We start from the raw sequence: 21,304 nt of genomic DNA on the forward strand, positions 1-21,304 counted from the left end.
AAACTATGAAGGAGACGCTGTTAAAGAACCTTCCTTGCTGGGCAGGCAGCCACAGAGCAAAGCTTCTCCCAGGCTTGAGGCCCCTGGAAATGTAAGGCAGCCCTTGCAACTAAGACACCAACCACAGTGAACTTTAATTAAGACAGCTCTGGGTCAGAATGCTCGTTCTGTCACTTCCTGTTGGGTGACCTTCCGCAAGTTTGGCCTCTCCACCGCAGCAGGATTATCTGGGGATAATAATGCAACTTTCCCGAGCGTCATGGGGCTTACAGAAGACAGCATACACAGAGCAGGAGCCACAGACTGGGAACGGCCACATGTTGCAGTGTATTTTGCTTGGCTCACAGTGTTTATTTTCATCAAATTCATTGCTGGGCATTTAAAAATCAGAAATCATACCAAAAAAGTCAGGCTTTCAACTTCCCTGCAAAAAATGGAATGAGGCAACATTAAATTTCATTTCTTTAATAGCCATCGGCCAGGCGGAGAAATGCTGCTGCCTTTCCCCAGGGCCCCTCTTCCCCATCCCCCAAGGATGCCCTGCCTCCTGCTGTGTAGCCCCATAGACAGCTTTACTCTGGTGTGTCCGTGTCACATAGTGAGTGGCCCCCATTTTCTTGAGGCCTAGTGCTGGGAAGAAAAGCCCCCTGAGAGTCGCTACTGATGGTCGTGATGGCTTTAGCTCCTTACACGGGGTTTAGTGGGCAGACTCCTAAGACAGTGACCATCAGAAACTTTAGGCTGTCACACACTGACACGGTGAACCCGTTCTGACTGTTCGGGAGGCTCATGTCATTCCGCGATGGTCTTGTTACCCACCTCCTGCTGCTCAGGTCATCGGCTGGGTCCTGTGTGGGTCCTGTGTCGCACTGTGACTCAGATATTTATCTGTGTGACTTGCTTCCAGCTAGGTCGGGAGCTCCTTGAGAGCGGTGGCCTCGCCCCTCATGTACTTTTATCCTTGAGGCCTTTGCAGTATCTGCTCACAACAGAGTAGGTGCTAAGCAAATGCTTAGCAAATATAATTTAATTAGGCACCACTTCAGTTCCTCTCCTTGTGCAGGAGACAAGGGATGAAGGCACAGTTTTAGTCTTTTTTTTGCCTGTGCTTTATCATCCCAGTTTACAGAATTAACATAAACCTTCCCTCTAAGGCATTATAGAGCAGACAAGACTTAAATAATAAATAAAGATGATGGATTACTTCATGTAAATTTACAGGTATGCCTGGATATATTCCAGTTGTTTCTAAAAGCTGTAAATAAGGAGTTTGGATTTAGGCATATTTCAAGTTCATTACAGGAAGCCACAGTGATCTGCTTTGCAAAAAGAAAGAAAAAAAAAGAAAAAAAGCCTTGGTAATGAAACAGTCACCCTGAACTGATCTGTTTTTGCAAAATTCGGATTATATTCTTCAAGTGTTTACTAGTCATACTATTTTATTCATTTGGGCTAAAAACAGAAGGGAAGAGAAATAGAAGTTAAAACTTGGTTATTCTTCTGAAAATGAGGGCCAGCTGGAAGCAGGTGACAGAAGTTGTGTGCCCTGGGGCTGAGGATGGACGTGGTCAGTCAGGTTGTCCAGGGTCAGGCCAGTGCATCCAGCATGGAAAGGGATGGGGAAGGGGTCCAAGCACCTGTATTCCTCTCTTTATGATGTAGACTCTTCCTATAGTCATTAACTCATGACCCTTAGAAAGAAAGAACAAACTCAACAAGATTACAGGACACACGGTCAATATACAAAAATCAGTTGTGTTAACAATCTCAAAAAACAAAATTAAGAAAACAATTCTGTTAGCATCAAAAAGAATAAAGTACTTAGGAAAATATATTCAGGCAAAACAAGTATAAAACGTATAATCTGAGAACTACAGAACATCGTTGACAGAAACTTAAGATCTAAGCAAATGGGAGCATCCCTTGTTCATGGAGCTGGAGATTTATTTATTTTTTATGATTTTATGTGAGAGAGCACAAGCGGGGGAAGGAGCAGAGGGAGAAGCAGACTCCCCGCTGAGCAGGGAGCCCGACGTGGGGCTCGATCCTGGGATCCTGAGACCATGACCTGAGCTGAAGGCAGACGCTTCACCGACTGAGCCACCCAGAGACCCTGGATCTGGAGATTTAATGTAGATAGGATGGCTGCACTCCCGAAACTGGGAGGATCCCAGCTGACTTGCGTGTAGACATTGACAAGCTAATTCTAAAGTTCGTATGGAATTGTAGGGTACCCAGAAAGTTAAAACAATCGTAAGAAACAAGAATCAAGTATTGTAGGAAGACTTAAACTTCCCAGTTTTGGAACTACTGCAAAGCAATAAGAATCAAGCCAGTATGGTACCGGCACAAGGATAGACAGATCAAGGAGTAGAATTGATAATACGCCGGTGGTCAGCTGATTGTCAACAAGGGTGCCAAGACCAAAGGGGAAAGAAGCCAGTCACAGAAGGCCATTGCTGTACGATTCCATTTAGAGGGAAGTCCAGAGTGGGGAATCTGGAAGTAGATGAGTGAGTGCTTGGGGCTGCGGTGGGGGCACCCAGGGTACCAGCTGCAAGGTCTGAGGTGGGGAAGGTGTTCAAATTGGACTGGGACAGATGCACGAACCTGGGAATACACTGAACCACCGCTGACACGTGTACATTGCACAAGGTGAATGGTGTGGAATGGGAATCATAACTCAGTAAAGTTGTTAAAAACAACACCAAGAAACACTTGTAACAGGGTACAGCAAACTAAATTAAGAGCATTAAAATGGCAAAAAGCGACATTTGAAAAGTTATAATAGGATTAAAGTATATAAGCTAAGGAAAAAGAGAAATGAGCCATATCGAGAAGGATTAAAATGCAATAAAATAAAGATAAAGGTTTAAAAGAGCTTTGAAACCAGGAGAGTAGAATTTAAAAGAATGAAGATCAGAAACACAAAAAGGATAAAGGGTGAACATAAACATGAAAAGAATAGAAAAAGATCATCAGAGCTGAGTTTAAAGCCTTGAAAATTAGTGGCGCGGGGCTGGGGGGTGGCTGGAACCAGTAAAATCAGTTAAAAATAGCAAGATCTCTTTCAGTTAAAAGTGGCAGAGTTGATTAAAGGATGCCAGCTCAAAAAATGAAGGGTAATTACTCTCAATATTTGAGATAAATAAAAGAAACAGACATTTTAGTATGGCAAAAAACAATTTGAGGCAAGCACCTAAAAGGTAGAATAAGGAGTAAGATCCTCCGTGGCGTTAATTCCAGACCTTGAGTCACGTCAAGCTGGGCCCCAGGCAGCCCTCCTGCTCCCGAGGGAGCTCAGCACCTGGGGACAGTGTCCTTGTTGGGAAATAGTCCTTTCCTTGTGGCTCCTCTGCGGCTTTCCCCGGGAGGGAACTGGCCCTTAAGCCTGCTGACTATGAGGGAATGTCCATCGGCCTCGCTGAGCAAGAAAACATGCCCGTCTCAGCTGTGCTGTGGGAGGTGGCGGGGGGGGGGTATTCTGCAGAGTCAGACGGGGGCAGGTGGCAGTAGGTATGCCACACACAGAGGACTGATGTGGGGAGGGGCTGGCGAGGTTGGCCTCGGGGCTTGGAAGAGGCCAGTGCAGGGACGTGTGAGCACATGCCTGGCCGCATGGGTGACCAGCTAGCCACAGGTTGGCAGGGGGCCAGTAGAGTGACAGATGTGTCCATGCTGGGCGCCGCTCCATTCTTAACCAGTGCCTGGCTCAGAGCCTTCAAGAAAGGTTCACTGCTGTCATGTTCCACACAGCACGGTTTCCACCAGCCCTTTCCTTCTGTGGGTCTCTAAGAACCTCCGGTGACCTAAATGAGTCAGTCCCTGACTCAGCCCAAGGGCTTGGGAGGTGGTTCTTGCACTGGGCATTCAATGGGGGCCCTGGAACTCTCGGCGGGCTGAGAGCATTTCTCTAGTGACCTAAAGCTCGTGAGCCATCTTGTATTTATGTGATTTGTCAGCGCCCTTGTTACCTTGTACAGTTAGCAAGGGGAACGTGGGCTCCGTGGGCTTATCTGAGGCCATGAGAAAGAGGACGGCACCGGGGAAGATTCTGCCGTTTTGTTATCCCATTTTGTGGACAGTCCTGGAGCCCAGGGAGAGGTGGAAAAGCCATCCAGATAATACGCCAGGCTCTGTGCCAAGTGTTAGTGCTTGATTCTGGTCCTTTTGGCCACCCCATCATGTGGACGCTCTTTTCCTCCCCTCCACTGATAAGAAAACCAAAGCACAGATCCCTTGCCTCAGGTCATAGAGTGAGGAAGGGCCAGCCTGGAGATTTGAGCACAGAAGGTGTGAGTCTCTAACCAGGGCCCTCGGCTACCTCCCTGAGAGAGGGAAGGGGCTGAACTGATAGGCCCTCGGAGCCGGTGGGTGAGTGCCTGGGGCCTGAGCAGGGGCAGGGGCTGACGGTGGGGCTGGCCTAGGACAACTGTCCCAGGGCCAGGGGAGTTGGAAGTTGTGGGCTCCCCCTGCCAGCCTTCTCCGCAGTCCATCTTCCATGTCCACCACAGAAATAACTTCAAATCATGCCTACAGAATAAAGGCAAACCAGGCTACAGATTAAAAAATACGAGTTCCATTGCTTGGTTTCTGTACCTTCTGTAGTCGGCCTTCCCCTTCATCCCCACCCTCCCACCACCTTTCGCCCTCCTCTGCCTTTTGTCCTTGCCCTTCTGCCTAGACAATTCCCGTGTGCCCCCCAGGGTTCCCCCTCTCGACCTTCCCCTGCCTAGCCCCATGTGCCGCCTCATTTCCCCCCACTGCACGTGCTGGCGGTAGGGCCCTGAGCCTCCCGGCTCCTTTCTCCGCAACCCCGGCACAGGTAGCATGCTTGCTTTGTGAGGCTGAGCACCTTCCTGCGTTCACTCCGCTGGTCCTTCTCAGCAGGTGAGTCCAGCCACGCTGTGAGGACTGTGCCCATTTTACAGACGAGGAGCCCGAGGCTCAGAACGGTTAGCAGATTGCCCACGGTAGAGCCAGAGCTCAAACCCTGGCTTGTGCGAAACCCAAGCTGACCGCTCCCCCCCCCGTCCAGACACTGCCCTTTGCGAGGCAGGAACCCCGTCTTCATCTTGATGTGTTTGGGGCCCAACACAGAAGAAATGCTTGAAATTGAAGGAAAGGCCCCGAGCAATCAGATTTTCAGCTGAGGTGATGAGGTATGATCCTTGATCCTCAAAGCTGAGTTCTTCCAGGGTTGCAGTATGATCACTGTGATAGGAGCAGGAGCGAGCGCTACCTGTTGACATGCTTGCTGGCCAGGCACAGTCCCGCGCACGCTGAGGAAGATGCTGGTCCTGTCCCCATTTTACAGCTGAACAGCCTGAGGCACAGGGCGGTCCTCTCACGTAGCCATGGTTATCCAGCTGGTAGGTAGCAGAGGCAGGTCCTCACCAGAGATGCTCCAGAGCCCATATTTCTTTTTTTTTTTTCCCTAAGATTTATTTTAGAGAGAGAGAGCAGGGAGGGGTTGAGGGAGAGGGAGAAGGAAACCTTAGCAGACTCCATGCTGAACGCAGAGCCCGATGTGGGGCCCCATCTCTTAGCCCTGAGATCATGACCTGAGCAAACAGACTGTGCCAGCCAGGGGTCCCCAGAGCCCAGATTTCTGACCGGTTCTATCACCCTGGGGTTTGGGCTGCAGCACCCTCCCTCGTTCGGAATACAACCCTGAAGTCTGTGTGTCTAGCAGTTACCCGAGGCAGTTACCTCCTTAGAATGTCCAATGGGCTGCTTTCCCATTATGGTTTCCAGACTACCTGCCTGACACCTTAACACTGACCATCCTAGGCCCGTCCAGGGGTGTGTGTGTGTGTGTGTGGCAGGACGGGAGTAAAACACTGAATATATGTAACCTCTCCCTGGCTTACCAGTAGGACTGTCCCTTCGTTGGTGACTTCAAGAGCGAGTCTGTTGTGCGCATTCATTCCCGTCTTGGTTTTGTTCTCTCCTGGGTTCATCACGTTGAGAGCACCGCTCTGCTGGGTGGCCAGGTGAGGTTGTGGTTGGGAATGTGAGAAATACAGGCTGTCGGTCCCCCTTCACCGCAGCTCAGGATTTCCCTTCATGGGGAATGGTGTTTTCCGATAGAAATCGGAAGTTCCAGCCCCGCCAGGTTACCCAGTGTGGGAGAAAGGCACCTTTCTAGGTCCAAGACATCCGTTAGGTCACTTGACCCCCTGAGCCTGTTTTCCTTTCTCGTAAGATGGCAGGAGTCATGTGCAGAATCCACACGGTGATTAAAATAGCTTCTGAAACGTCTAACCCAGTGCCAGGTGCATCCTACGTGCTCAGGAAGGATTCAGTCCTTCCCTTCTTCTTTCCAGGTCTTCAGAATGTCAAAATGAAGCCATTCTTCCTTCATGCCAGGGCGAGCCCATTCTGGATTTTCGGCACAAAAGAACCGCGTGCTTGGTTTGTGTGGAACTGTAGACATTAGTGCACGCTGTATCTTTAAAATGCCTGAGAATGTGTGCAGCGATCTCTTGCCTTTTGTTCCTGGAAAGTAAGCCCTGTGCCCAGGCATCCGTGGTTGCCGTTAATAGGCCGTGATTCCTCAGATAAGGATTGCTGGTCACTGAGGGGGCGGCTCAGATGAGCTGATCGGCTCTGTTGGCCCTGCATGCGTGTGCTGACTGAGGTCTCGCTCTGGCGCCTTCTGCTTTGGCTTTTGCTGACTTGTGGTCTGGAACAGGCTCCTTAAAATTGCCTTAAAAATAGCCAAACATGAGCCAAAGGGATTTCAAGAAAGAAAAATTGGAATTCTGAGGCTGGTAAAACTCCAGAGCTATGGGAAAGGCATAGAAGGCTGGCGAAACGAATTCCAAGTGGCTCTTTGGAGCCATGAGCCACAGACGACACGGTGTTGGCCTCCTTCACTGGCCTCATCTCTTACAGTTCTCCCTGCAACCCCATAAGGCTAGACATTCTCCTTTGCCCTCGTTTCCAGGCAAGCTGGTCGAGGCTGAGGGAGGTTAACCAGCTTGTTTCGGTTTGCACACCAGCTCTGGCAGAAGAGTCCAGGTTCTTAACCGCTGTTCACACTTCCTCTCTAACACAAGGGTTTCCAAAGTAAGGGTGCATTTGACACGGCATGGCGAAAAGGACACATTAAGTGATCAGTGTTTTGAGAAAGACCAGAGAGACACAGTTTGGATAAATGATTGGGGTTTCCTTGTCTGATGGATCCAGAAGGAAGTCAGTGCTGTTGGGATTCGTGGCAGGGAAATCAGCCATGCTGTGTGGGATGGGCCAAGCGGCAGACCCCACAGCCCAGACCTCACCAGCAGCCACCTGGATGTGTCATGCCTGGCCTTCTGGAGGCATAGCCGCCTCGCGCTGAGCCCTGTCTGAGCTGCTTGAGCCGAACCCTCCACTGAAAGTCTGCTGGAGACTCACCTGTGTCGTGGGGCTTATGGGGGCCCCCAGCCTCGGATTGTGAGATCTGAGGGATCAGTTCACGCAAGGCCCGTGACACAGCAAGTGCTGGCTGATAGGGTCGACTGACTGCTGCGTCCCAGCCTCTGCACGGACATCCTCTCTGGGCATCTGCCCGCTAATGCGTGAGGTAGAAAACATCGGCCTCTCGTTTTGCTGAGCTGAACACAGAGCTCTGCTCAGTCACTTCCCTGGGGTCTCAGGAAAGGGAGGTTGTAGAGCTGAGATGACCCTGGAGCCCAGGTTTGTCCGATGCTCCTCTGAAGGTCCGGCCATCCTGGCTGGCAGCAGAGGCAGCCGTGGGGCCATTTGGACAAGGCTGTGACGGGGGACAGGCATCACATGCTGTCAAAGCAGGGGGAGCTCAGGTGCCAACTTGAGCTGTGAGGAGCAGAAGCTGGGAAGGCCGAGAGGGGTTTCCTTCCTCGCCCGTTGGATCCACGAGTGTATGGTAGCCTTTCTTCTCTCCCTGTGCTGATGCTGAGCGCCGCTCTGTGTATCTTTTCTCGGCCAGTTACCCTCTTAAAGAAATTAAAACGGGGTGGAAGACATAACGCCAGGCTGTTGCCGAGGTGTGCTGGTCTGCCTCCCCTTAGTGCTGCATTGGGCCACCGCTCACGCAGAAGCCAGAGTCCCCGGCCCCCGATCACCCGCTGTGCTCGGTCACACGGATGCCTTTGAATTAGGGGCCATAGTTGTCCGAGGTTTGGGACCTGGGCTCGAAAGCCAGACTGGTAAATCCCAGCTCCTCCCTTGCTAAGCAGCGGGAGTTTGGGCACATGTCTTGGCTCCCAGTGTCCTCAAGTGTGAAACAGGATGGTAGCCACAGTGAGGACCAGCTTATATAACACAGAGAGAACCTTGATCGGTGTTCAGCACACTGCATGCGTCGAGCAATGATAATAGTTTTAATATTAGGAGCAGGCGGTCACTCTGCCGGCACTGTCTGAGAAGCACGGGAGGGACTTGGGTAGAGAACGGGGAGGTGGGGGAAGACCATGTGGGGAGTGACTCAGAGGTTGGTGTTCTGCCTGTGTGCTGGGTGTGCTGGCTACCAGGAGGAAACCCCAGTGAAACATCCATTTCTGGTCACTTGAGTCTTGAAATAATTTTCACCCATACAGATGGGCCCAAGGGTCCCCCCTTATCGCCATGCCTCCCCTCCTGGTTGCTTTAGGCTCCCATCTGGGAAGGGAGAAATGAAGGGAGGGGGCGGGGCAGGCACCTGAGCAAAGGGCAGAGTGGGAGAACCTGAGAGGGCCTGGCAGCCATGGACGGAGCCAAGGCTTGAGGAAGCCAGTGCTGTGACATCATGTTTCTTCTGTTGAAAAATCATGAACGGTGGGGGGGGCATTTTCAGTCACCGTGAGGCGTGCAGGCAAATCCGCACCAAACTGGTACCTGAGGCTTCCCACACTCTGTGACCATTTGCCCCAGCCAGGCCTGCCCTCCAGGAGGGTTCTGGTAGATTGGCCTTGGCCAGTCCCTGCTCCGAGGGTAAGTCTGATGAGTTCAGGGCCCTGAGATGCACTGATGTTTGTGAATTTCACCTGCAAGCCTCATACTCTGCCCCCCATGAGACTCCCCTGCCCCAGTTGCGGTGTTGTACCTGACCTTGCTCAGAGGTCAGTCTGCCATGCTCACTGTGAGCATTTCCCACCCCACGGGAAGGCCCTCAGTGGCCACAGCTCCTGCACAAGAGGCGCTGGGTGGTGGCAGAGTCCACCTTTCTTGTGGCCGCCCCCTGCACTGGCACCTGGATTATGCCCCTCGGCATGCAGGTGCAGAAACCATCTACAATGCTGCTTTCTTGTTTCACAGTTCTGGAAGCCCGAGATGGGTGTCCTAGGGCTTAACTCAACAAAGGTGGCAGGGCTTTGCTCCTTCAGCAGGCTCTAGGAGAGAATCCGTTTCCTGGCCGTTCCAGTTTCTACAGGCCCCATGCATTCCTTGGCTCCTGCTCGCTCCCTCTGTCTTCAAAGCCAGCCACCTGGTATCTTCTAGTCTTTCCCTCTGATCCTCCTGCCTCCCTCTCGAAGGCCTCTGACATTCTCCAGGCTAAGACCACCCCCACAGCAAAAAGCCTTAACTCATGCCTGCCCATGAGTCCCTCTTGCCACAGAGGGTAATGTATTTGCAGGTTCCAGGTAGCAGGGCGTGGCTGTCCTTGCGGGGCCCTTATTCTGCCGTCACACTCCTCTGTCCTAGGACCTCTTAGTGCGGGTTCATTTCTTCTGCAGTGGAAACCTGTGACCCCGCCCAAGTACCTTTGCCCCTGTCACTTACGAGCTCCAGAGAGCTTGGGCAAGTCATGTCATCCTCTGTACCTCAGTTTCCCCGTCTGTAAAATGCCTCCTGGGATTGTCAGGATCACACGAGTGAGTTTGCACTAGTAAAGCGTTGACATGTTTTTGCTCTCCCTTGCAGCTTTTCTCTTGGCACAGCCATGGCCCAAGCTTGTTACTCTTCTCACAAGGTGCTTGTGTGGGTTGGGTGTGGGCACAGTCGTGTCTGAAGGGCCGCACTAGCCCACAGAGCGATGGCTTGTCCGTACCCCACCGCTCAGTCCCTCATTGTTTGTGTGGTTCCGGAAAGCTAGCACAGAGTGCTGTGTGGACCTCTTCAGGCTCGCAGCTTTTGCCTCCTTGTGGAGTTTTCTTGGAATAAATTCCCACTCTTGGCATCGTTGGTGAAAGCCTTCCAGCAATGCCCTCAGAAGGTTCTAGAGCTGTTTACGCTGCCACCGCAACTTACTGGCAGTGGGTCTCCCCTTAAAAGGGGAGAAATGGCTTTCACCCTTTTGGCAATACTGCTCGTGTGTGGGGCACCGTGCTGGGTGCTAGGGAGCCGGTGTGGACAGACAGGCCCACTTCCTCCTGCCGCAGAGCTTGTCTCGAGCTGGAGAAGGCCGCTGTTTGTTTAGTAGGACTGACACAGCGCCTCATTATTCCTCTCATTTGCATTTCCTTGTTTACTAATTATACGGAACACAAAACGGTTCTATGGAGGACACGTTCAGGTCTCGTGCCCCAGGACATGCCGTTTTCAGTATTCTGAACTCAATCCTTTCCCTGGGTCTCTGTCTCAGCTGTGCCCCCTACCCCCTGCCCCCCACCCCCCAGCAGTGCTCTGCTCATTGCTGGAAAACATGCCACGTTGCGATCCTAGGGACGGACGTCATGGTGCGCTGCCTCAGGCTGCTGAAGGAATTTAAACGGAAGGTCGAGGACGACCATGACCAGGATGACGACGACGACGAGGAGGTCATCTCCAAGGCAGTGCCCCCGGTGGACATCGTGTACGAGCGGGACATGCTCACGCAGACCTACGAACTCAGTAGGTCCCGTGCGCGCGCGCCTGCTGGCATGTGTCTCCTGTGCGCTGCGGTTCCAGAGATGCGTTTCCCCCGTGGCAGAGGAGAGGGCTGTGTTGTGGAGAGTGGGAGGCAGCAGGGGGCCCCGTGGTTCCCTGGAAGGGTCAGGCTTTGGGTCGGACCTGAGTGTGAATAGTGGCTCTGTAGGACGGTAGCAAGATCCCTGAGCCTCCGTTCCCACATCTGTACACTGGGGGTGATATGCACCCCAGCGCGTAAGGGGGAGGCCTGAGTGAGGAGCAGAGGCAGAACATCGACGCAGGGCCTTCTCTGTGGGAGAAGCTCAAAAACTGAGCTATGAATACGACAATGCAAAAGATTTGAGAGCCACCTCCCATCTTCTGAAATCAGTCTCGACTTACTACAGGCCCGAGTCTAGTGCTGAGGGGAGGAAATCATCTCCCCCCACTCCTCGCCCTTTCCCTAAAGCCCCTAGAATCCACGTAAGACAGCGGTGACTCAGAGCCGTTGATGGGGTGGCCACGGGTCCCCGTGGGGAGGACAGAAGATGAGGTGTGGTGACCACAGGATGCGAGTCAGCAGCTGGTATGAAGCCACACCAGTGAATCAACCCAGCTTTTGTTGAGGGTCTTTTTGGCATTTCTTATCAACTCTTAATATCATTCCAAATGGATTCCTCAGGACACAGTTTGGGAAAAGCTGCCCTTAACCCTCTCATGCCCACTTTGAGCATGTTGTTAGTTCAATATGGTGACACATTCTAGTCTCCTCTTCCGATTCTTTTTTTGAGAGCGTGAGTGTGTGCTTGGTTGGGTTGGGGGAGAAGAGGCAGAGGGAGAGGGAGCCCAGTATGGGGCTCGATCTCACGACCCTGAGATCATGACCTGAGCCGAAATAAGAGTCCGACGCTCAACCAACTGAGCCACCCAGACCCTCCTTTCATTCTGATGTTTATTTTTGTGCAAGTACAATGCTGCAAGCCCTCCTTTATCCAGGCGGCTTGTACCTGGCAGCCTAAGTGTGCACTGCAGCAGGAAATAAAGGGGGGACTATTTCAGAACACAGAGCTTTGCTGCAAAGTCTGCCCCATGGTTCGTGCACTTTACTGGAGGGGGTCTCCTACCACCCCTGCCCGCATGCCCACCAGGCTCCATCCTGGAGTTCCAGTCCCAGAGCCACTGAGTAAACTTCAAAGGGCTTCTTCGAGGCACAGACAGTGACAGCATGTAGCAAGGCAGGAGTGGACAAAGTTGACAGAGTGGATGATAGACCACAGTCAGCTGCCACTCGCTTACCACAGGCCTGATGGCACTCTACCCGCCCCCTCCAGCCTGCTGGTGGGTGGCTGTTATGGGACACGGCTGCCATCACTGTTCGGGACGCCTTTGAGTCTGCCCAGAAAGCCAGGGAAATGAAAAAAGTTCTTAATTAAAAATAGCAAAAAAAAAAAAAAAATTATGTTTCCTATATCTGGAAAAGTCCCCGTGAAGGAGCGAGCTCGGCTGCTGGGCAAAAGCGCTGTCACCCGGAGCTGAGCACATGCGGAGCTGGTCACTTGCCCTTTACTGTTCTGATGGGGAGGAGGCAGCACCGAAGCTTAGCTTTTGGAAGGAGTGTTTAGAGGTTCTTGGAAGGGGAGGGAGAGAGAGGAGACGTAGACTTTATTCTGCGTGTTGGTTTCCCCACATTGACGAGTCGGTGCTTCCCGAGGGTGGCGGGAGTGGCCTTGACCTTGGGCTGGAGGGCTCCTTCGCTGAGGCCGCGTCTCTATACCGTTCTCCACAGTTGAGCGCAGAGGCACGAAAGGAATTTCCCAAGCTGAAATCCGAGTGGCTATGAACGTGGGAAAGCTGGAAGCAAGAATGCTGTGTCGCCTTCTTCAGAGATTCAAGGTTGTCAAGGTAACATCACGAGTCATGCACATGCTTCATTGTCTGGCTGCGCGATAGCCCAGGGCTGTCTCAGCCGGTCTCCGTTGCAGGTGGCTGCCCGCAGGCATGCCATGTTCCCCCCACACACACACTGGGTTTTGTTGGTTTTCACTTTTTCAAAATGGAATGAGTCTTCAGCCCTGAAAAGTCAGCAGGAGATGTGGCCACGTCGGGGCACAGCCCTGTGGGGACTCCCAGGAAGCTGGCTAACCTCCCACGGCCCCTTTAGTCAAAGCGGGTGCACTCGCCAGGGGCCCTGGCCCCCACTCAGGCTTCCTCCTCTCTCGTCACTTGCCTGGCTCCTGGGGACAGCGGGTTGGGCTTCCATACGCATCTGCTGGTCCCCTTTTGGAATTCATGTCTGCGTTCCAGCCCTTATCCTTCCCTCTCTTCTTGCCAACATTTTGGCCATTTTGCTGGAAGGCAGGATCACAGTCCAGCTAATGATTGCAGAGCGCTTGGCGTGTGCCTTGGCGTGAGCTTGGCATATAGAAGATGTTGCTCTTCCTGCCATTAAGGGCCCAGGAGACCCCCTTTGCCCATGTTTGAAGAATGAGTGCGGGTTGGTGATGACCTCATCCTCCATCCCCAAGGCAGGGGCCCCATGGCGCTGGTGACCTCCAGTCCGTGACATTTCTGAACCCTCGAATCCTGTGTAGCTAACACTCACTGCTCACTAACCTTTTCCTGTGGGCCCAGTCCTGCGCAGGGCGCTGGGGAGGTGGGGCGGGCCAAGTTAGACCCCTGCCCTCAAGGAGCTCACGTTCCGGTAGAGCAGACACATCAGGATTGCAGTGTGGAAAACCATCTCCAATAGGCCTGTGGAAGCAGCACCTGAGAGAGGACCAGACAGGGAGACAGGGGCCTGGGCGGTGACAGGAGGTGCAGGAGAGATCAGGAAGCAGCCCCCACAGCCCGCCGCTCACCCGCATGCCTGAGTGTTGTCGCGCCCTCTGAATGTGATGGAACACGTCTCCTATCCCCTCCAGGGCTTCATGGAAGACGAAGGGCGTCAGCGGACCACCAAGTACATCTCCTGCGTGTTTGCAGAAGAGAGCGATCTGAGCCGGCAGTACAAAAGGGAGAAGGCCCGGAGCCAGCTGCTGACCACAGTGAGCCTGGCCTCGGTGCAGGAGGAGTCACTCGTGCCGGAAGGGGAGGACACCTTCCTCTCCGAGTCAGACAGCGAGGAGGAGGGCAGCAGCAAGAGGAGAGGCAGAGTATCCCAGAGTGACGGGAAGACCTGTTTGAATGCCAGTCTCGGGGCCCAGCCTCATCACTCCACCTCAGCGAAGGGTACGGGTGCCCTCAGGGTTGGGGGGAGGGCGGGCCAGCCTGGCGGGGGCATGTGTGCCCTCCCATCTGAGCTGCTGCCGACCCTGCCTGGCTCTGGGGATCTTCAGAAAACAGTCCGTTCAGTTTAGCAGACACCTGAGGACCTCCTTGGTGCTGTTCTAACTGGGGACCTGTTGGTGTCACATGATCACGTAATCCTGAGTTTGGGGGAGATGGTTATGTGGTGTATCTCCTGGCTGCTTACAAGTCAGTTCTCCTTGGCCAACGTTCAGTTTGTTCTGTTGTGTTTTACTAGTAAAGGGATGGGATCCAGTCACCTTCCTCCGTCCCCTTCCCTCCAGCCATCTGAGGAGCCCTCAAGTTTTTAGTTTAGTTAGAACTTTTCTAAACGTGTGCAGCGTGGAGCCCACGGCAAGTTTGCAGGTCTGGTGTCCAGCTAAGCAGGGTAGTGGGGCGGGGAGGGGCACCCACACTGCTCACTTGGTCCTGCGCCCGAGACCCCAACCAACCACATGGAATCCTGGGCCTGCGTGGGGCTGGTCCAGCTGCCGAGCATAAGTGCCCTTCTTTCTGTTCCTCGATGGGGCCGCAGTTCAGTCCTGCTCCTCCCGCCCCTCCACTGCAGGCGGCTGGAAAGTCGTGAACCTCCACCCACCGAAGAAGCAGCCGCCTTCCTCGCTGGGAGCGGCTGAGGAGAAAGCCAGCCAGAGCTCTGCGGGCAGGGACAGCCTGCAGGACACCAGCACTTCCTCAGACCCCGGCGTGTCCTTCGGCTCCCGCTGTATGAGGGGCAGCAGCGGTGACATCACCGTGATCGAAGAAGTCAGGCTGGAAAACCCAAAGGTGAGTGCTCACGGTGGGGAGCGCCTTTTCTCCGACAGGCGCGGGGGGGGGGGGGGGGGGGGGGGGGCAGGTGGACCTTGGCCTTCTCAGTTCTGTGCCTAACAGTCACGGCAACAACGACAACAAAATCAGTAATAGAACACTGAGTCTGAGCGCTCTGTGTCGGACCACCTTTCTGCCCAGCCAGAAAGCCGGGACTGTTGTTTACATAGTCTTTTCATTTCCAACAACTTACTCCTTTTACTTAAATTTATTTTGGGAGGAAAATTTGTTTAGATTAAGCGGTTCTTCCCACTCTCGGCCAGTGTAGCCTCCCAGGGGACATCTGGCATGTCTGGACAAGGCATTTCTGCTGGTCACGGCTGGGGGAGCGGGGCCACCAACATCTGGTAGGTGGAGGCTGGGGTGCTGCTTGATCTCCTAGAATGTGCCAGGACAGCCCACAGGAGGGAATTATCCCGCCCAGATGTCAGCAGTGCCAACGCCGAGAAGCCCTGCCTTAGATGAAGGGCCAGTGTCATTTGCCATGAGAGGAAGGTAATTATAAAATAGATAAAAGAAAACCAAAACTGTTCAGTACTTTCTGGCCAGATACTGTTGGGTGTCACAGCATTAAAGACACAATAGCATCAAATGCTTTTCATCAGCATAATTAGAAGGATGAAAAAGGCAATTGACACAGGAGCGCTGCTCTCATGATGTGATTCAGTTCACCTTATGCTGTCCTTTGTCACTTGAATGTGCCTCAGAAACCGCCGGTGGTGTGTCCTGCGCTTCCAAAGCACAGCATCAGGGCGAGGCAACCCATGCAGGGCACAGCTGGATCGGGGCGGCTTTACGTGCTGTTCTGCTCTTTCGCAGAGGCCTCACAGCACCCCTGTGAGATCGATGTCGGCTCTGGGCTGGGACGAGACCGGGGAGGCCCCGGGGGAGTGAGCAACTTGCCTGCTTGGTGGCTGCAAAGTGGGGACGAGAACCTGTGTGTGTGGAGCTTCCCCCTTGCTTCTCCCTTGCTGGTGTGGAGGCCTGGGCTTTCGGTACCACCCTACAGCAGAAGCATTGGGGTGCGGAGTGCAGAGGTTCTCTGTGGATTTTTCCAGAAACTTTCAGCCGTCTCCTCGTCTTTGGGTGCCGGAACTTCTCAAGTCCCAGTTGGGACTGTGTCTCACTGAAGCTGGGCCTGCCAGCAGGTGGATCCCAGCAGGTTTCCGAGGGTCTGTCTGCGTCGCTCACCCCCCACCCCCTTGGCACCTTCTGATCAGGCTCACGTGTCTCCAGGAGCACGCATGCTCCCTCCAGGTCCTAGAATTCCTTTTGTCTGGCTCAGCTCTTTCTCTTCCTCTTAGAAATTTGTTCCCAAAGTAACACCAGAATGCTGTCCTCTCTGCATCGTGCTGAGAAGACGGCGAGAACGCCGTATCTGGAGGGCCGTTGGCAGAGCGTGTCTCCACCTTGCTCACCAGCAGCCCACTCCCCCGCCCCGGCAGGTGGCCGATTTACTCACACGGCTCCCCTCCAGAATGTCTGCTCTAGTGCGGGAGAGCACAAAGGTCTTTCTCCTAGGCCCCTTCTTGGATCTTAAACCCTTTTGAGCTGGTCCCCCTTCAGGAAAGAACTGTGCTTCTCCCAAAGCCCCGGCCCTCAGCGGGGAAGTGATCTGGGGCTGGCTTTTCTGACACCAGCAGCGAGCAGCCTCCTCGAGCTGGTTCTCATTCCCCTGAAAGCAGCACTCCAAGTGAGGAGGGCATCCAGCGCAGGAAGCCCTGGGCCGCTGTGGGTGCTCATTTGTGCCAAGTGATCTGCAAGGAATATGTTGGAGTCAGGATTTCCCTTCCCTTCAGGGGACACTCGAGGGCTTTAACAGATCTGATCCAAGGGCAGATGGAACGAGTTCACGGAAGCTCTTAGAAGACAGGAGCCATGAAAAGAACCGTGGGCATTTTGGCAGAAACAGGAGAGAGAGAGCACACAGCTCTCTTCTTCTCCCTTTGTCTTTCATTTGGCGCACACCCTAACAAACCCAGGGACAACTGCGTGAACTGAGAAGCCCACTGCTGCTTCTGCCTGATATTCCCAGTGAGACCCAGCCCTCTTGACTTCCCTTCTTGAAATGTGGGTGTAGAAATCCCCTCAAGAGGCAAAGCGCCCCCACAGGGTTGGTGTCTGGCCCCCTAACCTTACTGAACCTGTTGTGTTCTTCCTTGGTCCCTGTTCTAGGAGAGTGGCAGTTCCCAGAAGACAGGGAAGCACGGCCCAGGCCAAGACAAACCCCACGAAACTTACCGACTACTCAAACGCAGGAACCTGATCATAGAAGCTGTCACCAACCTGCGCTTAATCGAGAGCTTATTCACGTAAGGAGCCGTCTTGTCTGTCTGTCTGTCTGTCTGTCTTGCACTAACAGGAGATCTCAGGCCAGCTGGCTATCACAAGCCACAGAAATGAGCGAGGGGCTTCTGAGTCTTCTGCTGCTACGTAGATTCTCATGGCACCCCTGAGTGGTAGAAAGGATTTCGCACTTGTTCCAGCGATTCGGACAGCGGAGACGTTGAGGGGCCTCGAACCCCTAGACGGGCAGAGAGTGAGTGAGCGAGAAGTGGAAGTTGGGGAAGGTGCAGGGCCCCTCTCTTTCCTTGGAGAAGAAGCTTAGGCAGATAAGGGGCGCCTGGGTGGCACAGTCGTTGAGCGTCTGCCTTCGGCTCAGGGCGTGATCCCGGTGTTGTGGGATCGAGCCCCACATCAGGCTCCTCCACTATGAGCCTGCTTCTTCCTCTCCCACTCCCCCTGCTTGTGTTCCCTCTCTCGCTGGCTGTCTCTTTCTCTTCAAAAAAATAAAAATAAAATCTTTAAAAAAAAAAAAGAAGCTTAGGCAGATAAGAGCATCAGCTTATAAACTGTTCCTAGTTCTGCAGGGAGCCGTTGTCTGATACGAGAGCAAAAACAAGACGTGCAGGTGGAACTTGTGTGTCTGGGGTGGCTCTCTGCACGTAGAGGGTCCGCACTTGGGTGGGGTCCTTCCAGCCCACCATCACCACCCGCTCCTGGGCGGCATCTTCGGGCTTCCGAGCCACTCAGCGTCAGAGCCACTCCATTAGAATGAGCCTTGCCCTTGGTCCAGCAGCCGCATCCTAGTTCACTAACTGGGGGCTGGAGAGACCGCATGCAGACAGCGCTGCTTCCGTCCCCTCGTCTGTGCCATGAGGGGTTTGGCTGGGCATTCCTGTTGTCCTGCGGGCCCTGCCATTCCATGATCCGTGATCTGGAAACATCACTGCGGTGACTCGGTAAGATCTAGACAGATGCACGAGGGGAGGAATCAGAAAGAGCTGCCGACCTGAGTGTCGACAGCAGAACACTGGACCATCCTGTGTCTGGGAGTTAAATTCGCACAGAGACGGGGTGAAGACAGATCCCCATCCTGGCACTCAGCATCCCCACTGTCGTCATCAGGAATCACACTCCCGTTAGTTCCCGGGGAAGGGAGCAGAGTGTGAAGCTGCTGGGAGTGGCAGCCTGTCTTTAGCTACCTCATTTATCGCTAAGAGAGAAGTCTCCAGAAGTCATCCTTTCAATGGCAAGCCCCCCTCTCCTAACTCTCCCCCGGTTTCCACTGGATGCAGCTTGGCAGCTCTCAGCCTGGGTTGAAAAAGCCATCCACGGTGAGAGTATTGGGAATATTAACTTTGTATTTTGTGACACCCCAGGATTCAGAAAATGATCATGGATCAGGAGAAGCAAGAAGGCGTGTCTACCAAGTGCTGTAAGAAGTCCATCGTCCGCTTGGTGCGCAACCTGTCTGAGGAGGGTCTCCTGAGACTGTACCGGACTACGGTTATCCAGGATGGCATCAAGAAGAAGGTACGCTTGGCTCCCCCGCCGCCCGCCGCGCCAGCCTCACGCTGCCGGAGGTTTTCTTGTTGGGCTCCTCTTGTCCTCTTCCGATTTCACTTGTTCCTTCGCAGCCAGTAACTCCATTTCCCATCAGGCCTCCTCATCTGGGGAGCAGGGGCCGCGCCGGCTTTCTGCAGAGGCTGGGGCGGCGCCCAGGCCCACTCTAAGTGACAGGAAGGCCAGTAGGACACCTCAGAGTTCAGCAGAGCAGCACTGGCACAGATTCAGCCACATTCAGCAGATGGAAGGTGTAGACTAGGGCACCAAGATCAGTTTCCATGGAGACGCGAGGAAATGTCCCCGAGGAAGTGATGGTGGTGACTCAGCACGCGCTTTGGGCATTATCTGAGGGCGCGCGTGGCTCTTCGGTCTTCAGTTTATCTGTTTCTGTAAAATGTAAGGTTGGGGGCCATTCCCTTAGCAGCTGGAGCTCAGCAGCTCTGCGTGTGCTCTGAGGCCTGCAGTTTTCAGGGTCGGAGTCACTGGAGAGAGCCCCACCGGGCCCGGGGACCAGCAGGAAGGGGCTGCAGGGACAGGCACTTGTAATTGACCCTTCTTTTCCGTCTGCGTTGTCGATCTCTGCCTTAAGAAAGCTGTGCTTTGATGTGGTTTTTTCCTTAATAAGCTGGCAAGGTCATTTCTGCTTTTTTTTACTTTATCTTATTTGGAGACTGTTGAAGTTTGAAAAACACAGAGCAGCGTGAGAAATTACTTACACCGCTTCTGCCCTTCTAGCTTGGCGGCTCTCATGAGTTTTTCTATCTGCTGTTGAGTCCCCTTGACCTTGCCCTTCTCCTGTCTCCCCCCTACCCCACCGCCAGCCTGCCCCTCCTCCTCTGGAGCAGGCAGGGGGTCCTTGTGCTGACCTCTCTCATCGAAGGACAAAAGCCCCCATTCCTCGGCAGAGCCCCTTGGATTCCTGTTCATCTTCACAGAGCAGCTATTTCTTAGGGGGGCAGGCAGCCTTCTCAGAACAGGGATGACCGCAAGAAACTCTCCTCCAGTCTAGGAGTAGCCCTGGGATCCGCTGTGTGTCCAGCTCCTATTTGGCCTAGTGTCCACCAAGCGGTATGGGGCGGGCGACGGTGGCGGGGGGAGACAGATGGCCACGCATAAGCACCAAGGATCCCACGACCTCAGACATGAAGGCGCCAGTACCGGGCCTCCTGCCACACGGCACCACTGACACTGCTGCCCTAGGAGCCCGTGTGTCCAACTGGGGAGGGCGGCAGTACTGTGATCGGCCTCCAGAATGAGCTTAAGGAGCTCACCGGTGCTGGGTCCAGTGTGCAGAGCACGTGCTGATCCCCTGAAGGTGCGTTGACTGGAGCTGCCAGGGGGCAGCATCTGCTTTGGCCTTTGCTCCTGTGTCGTGCCCTGCCCACTGGGCCTTCGGGCAGTGGCCATTCAGCTGTGAACAGTGGGGAAATGGCAGTGCTTTCAAGTGCTCCAAGGTGTTGCCTAACTGCATCTCATTGGAGCCTCACAAAATCCCCAGAAAGTTGGCAGGGCATCAGGGAAGGGTCCCCATTTCACAGATGAGAAGCTAGTCCCCATCCGGGTGGTACTGCCCATTCCCGGTGATCCACCTCGCTCCTTGGGCCATTCTCGGCGTGAGGCCTGCTGGCCAGAGTCACCCGTTTAGAAAACCTTACCTCGCTCTGTCCTGGCAGCGGCAGAGACGGAAGACAAGCCTGGCTCTCCAGGGGCCGTGACTGTGAGGCCTGCCATCTATGGCCTAGCCACCACCCTTGCACGCCTCTGCTCACCTCCACCAAGCGGTTTCCCTTTGTCACCCCAGATAACGTGCACAACATGGTGGCCACCCTAACTGCTCTGCTTCAGGACCTTGGAAGAGCTAGAATAACAAGCAGCTCGGAACACTCTGCCAGTTGGCTTAGACGCGCACCTGGCAGGAGCCCCACGATGGCACTGTCAGCAAGGGAGCTTGATCAAAGCTGCTTGCCTTTTCCAGATGGAAGCCCTCAGGACTCACGAGCAACTGTGGGAACTCTCCGATAGCTACAGTGGGGCGTCAAGAGCGGGCCACCGGGTGGCGGCGGAGGCCCGGGGCCGGGGGCCGGGACAGCCCAGCCAGGGGTCTGCAGGGCACGCCACTGTTTCCAGGGCACACATTCCTCACCTGAGACGAGCAGCTCGTTTCTGACGGCAGAGCTTGCTGGCTCGCTCACTCCAGGGATTTTGATGCCAGAAATTGTAATGGCAAATCGTTGAGCAACACCTTTTGCTTCGGTCTCAGATGTCTCTTGGAAATGTTAATGAAGACAGGAGTGGGCAGGGTGGCACCCACCATTCAGGAAGCCAGATGTAGAACTAGGTCTCCTTCAGCCCCTCCCCCGCCTTCTGGGACACTCCGGCCTCTCGCTCTGCAGGTGGATCTGGTCGTGCACCCGTCCATGGACCAGAATGACCCGCTGGTGAGAAGCGCCATCGAGCAGGTCCGCTTCCGGATCTCCAATTCCAGCACAGCAAACAGGCAAGTGGTGGCACCCCACGGGGAAGCCGCCTGGCTCTGTGTGTCCCCACCCTCAGCAGTTTGCACACGCAC

The 21,304-nt window shown here is 54.1% G+C and overlaps 1 protein-coding gene across 5 annotated transcripts in view; it reads left to right on the plus strand.

Annotated features, from left to right (window-relative positions):
- The window catches only part of GTF3C1 (general transcription factor IIIC subunit 1), a 75,131-nt gene that overhangs the window by 19,350 nt on the left and 34,477 nt on the right, over nt 1-21,304 (plus strand). For 3 of the 5 annotated variants that reach the window (XM_034670211.1, XM_034670213.1, XM_034670214.1), the window contains exons 7-13: nt 10,609-10,776; nt 12,560-12,675; nt 13,695-14,001; nt 14,594-14,844; nt 17,062-17,198; nt 18,549-18,702; nt 21,129-21,232. In XM_034670211.1, the coding sequence (XP_034526102.1) occupies nt 10,609-10,776; nt 12,560-12,675; nt 13,695-14,001; nt 14,594-14,844; nt 17,062-17,198; nt 18,549-18,702; nt 21,129-21,232 (1,237 nt within the window). The remainder of the gene's footprint in view (nt 1-10,608; nt 10,777-12,559; nt 12,676-13,694; nt 14,002-14,593; nt 14,845-17,061; nt 17,199-18,548; nt 18,703-21,128; nt 21,233-21,304) is intronic. The other 2 variants (XM_034670212.1, XM_002926592.4) reach the window with 1 other exon arrangement.

This window comes from Ailuropoda melanoleuca, chromosome 10 (assembly GCF_002007445.2).
Source record: "Ailuropoda melanoleuca isolate Jingjing chromosome 10, ASM200744v2, whole genome shotgun sequence".
Lineage (NCBI taxonomy): Eukaryota > Metazoa > Chordata > Mammalia > Carnivora > Ursidae > Ailuropoda > Ailuropoda melanoleuca.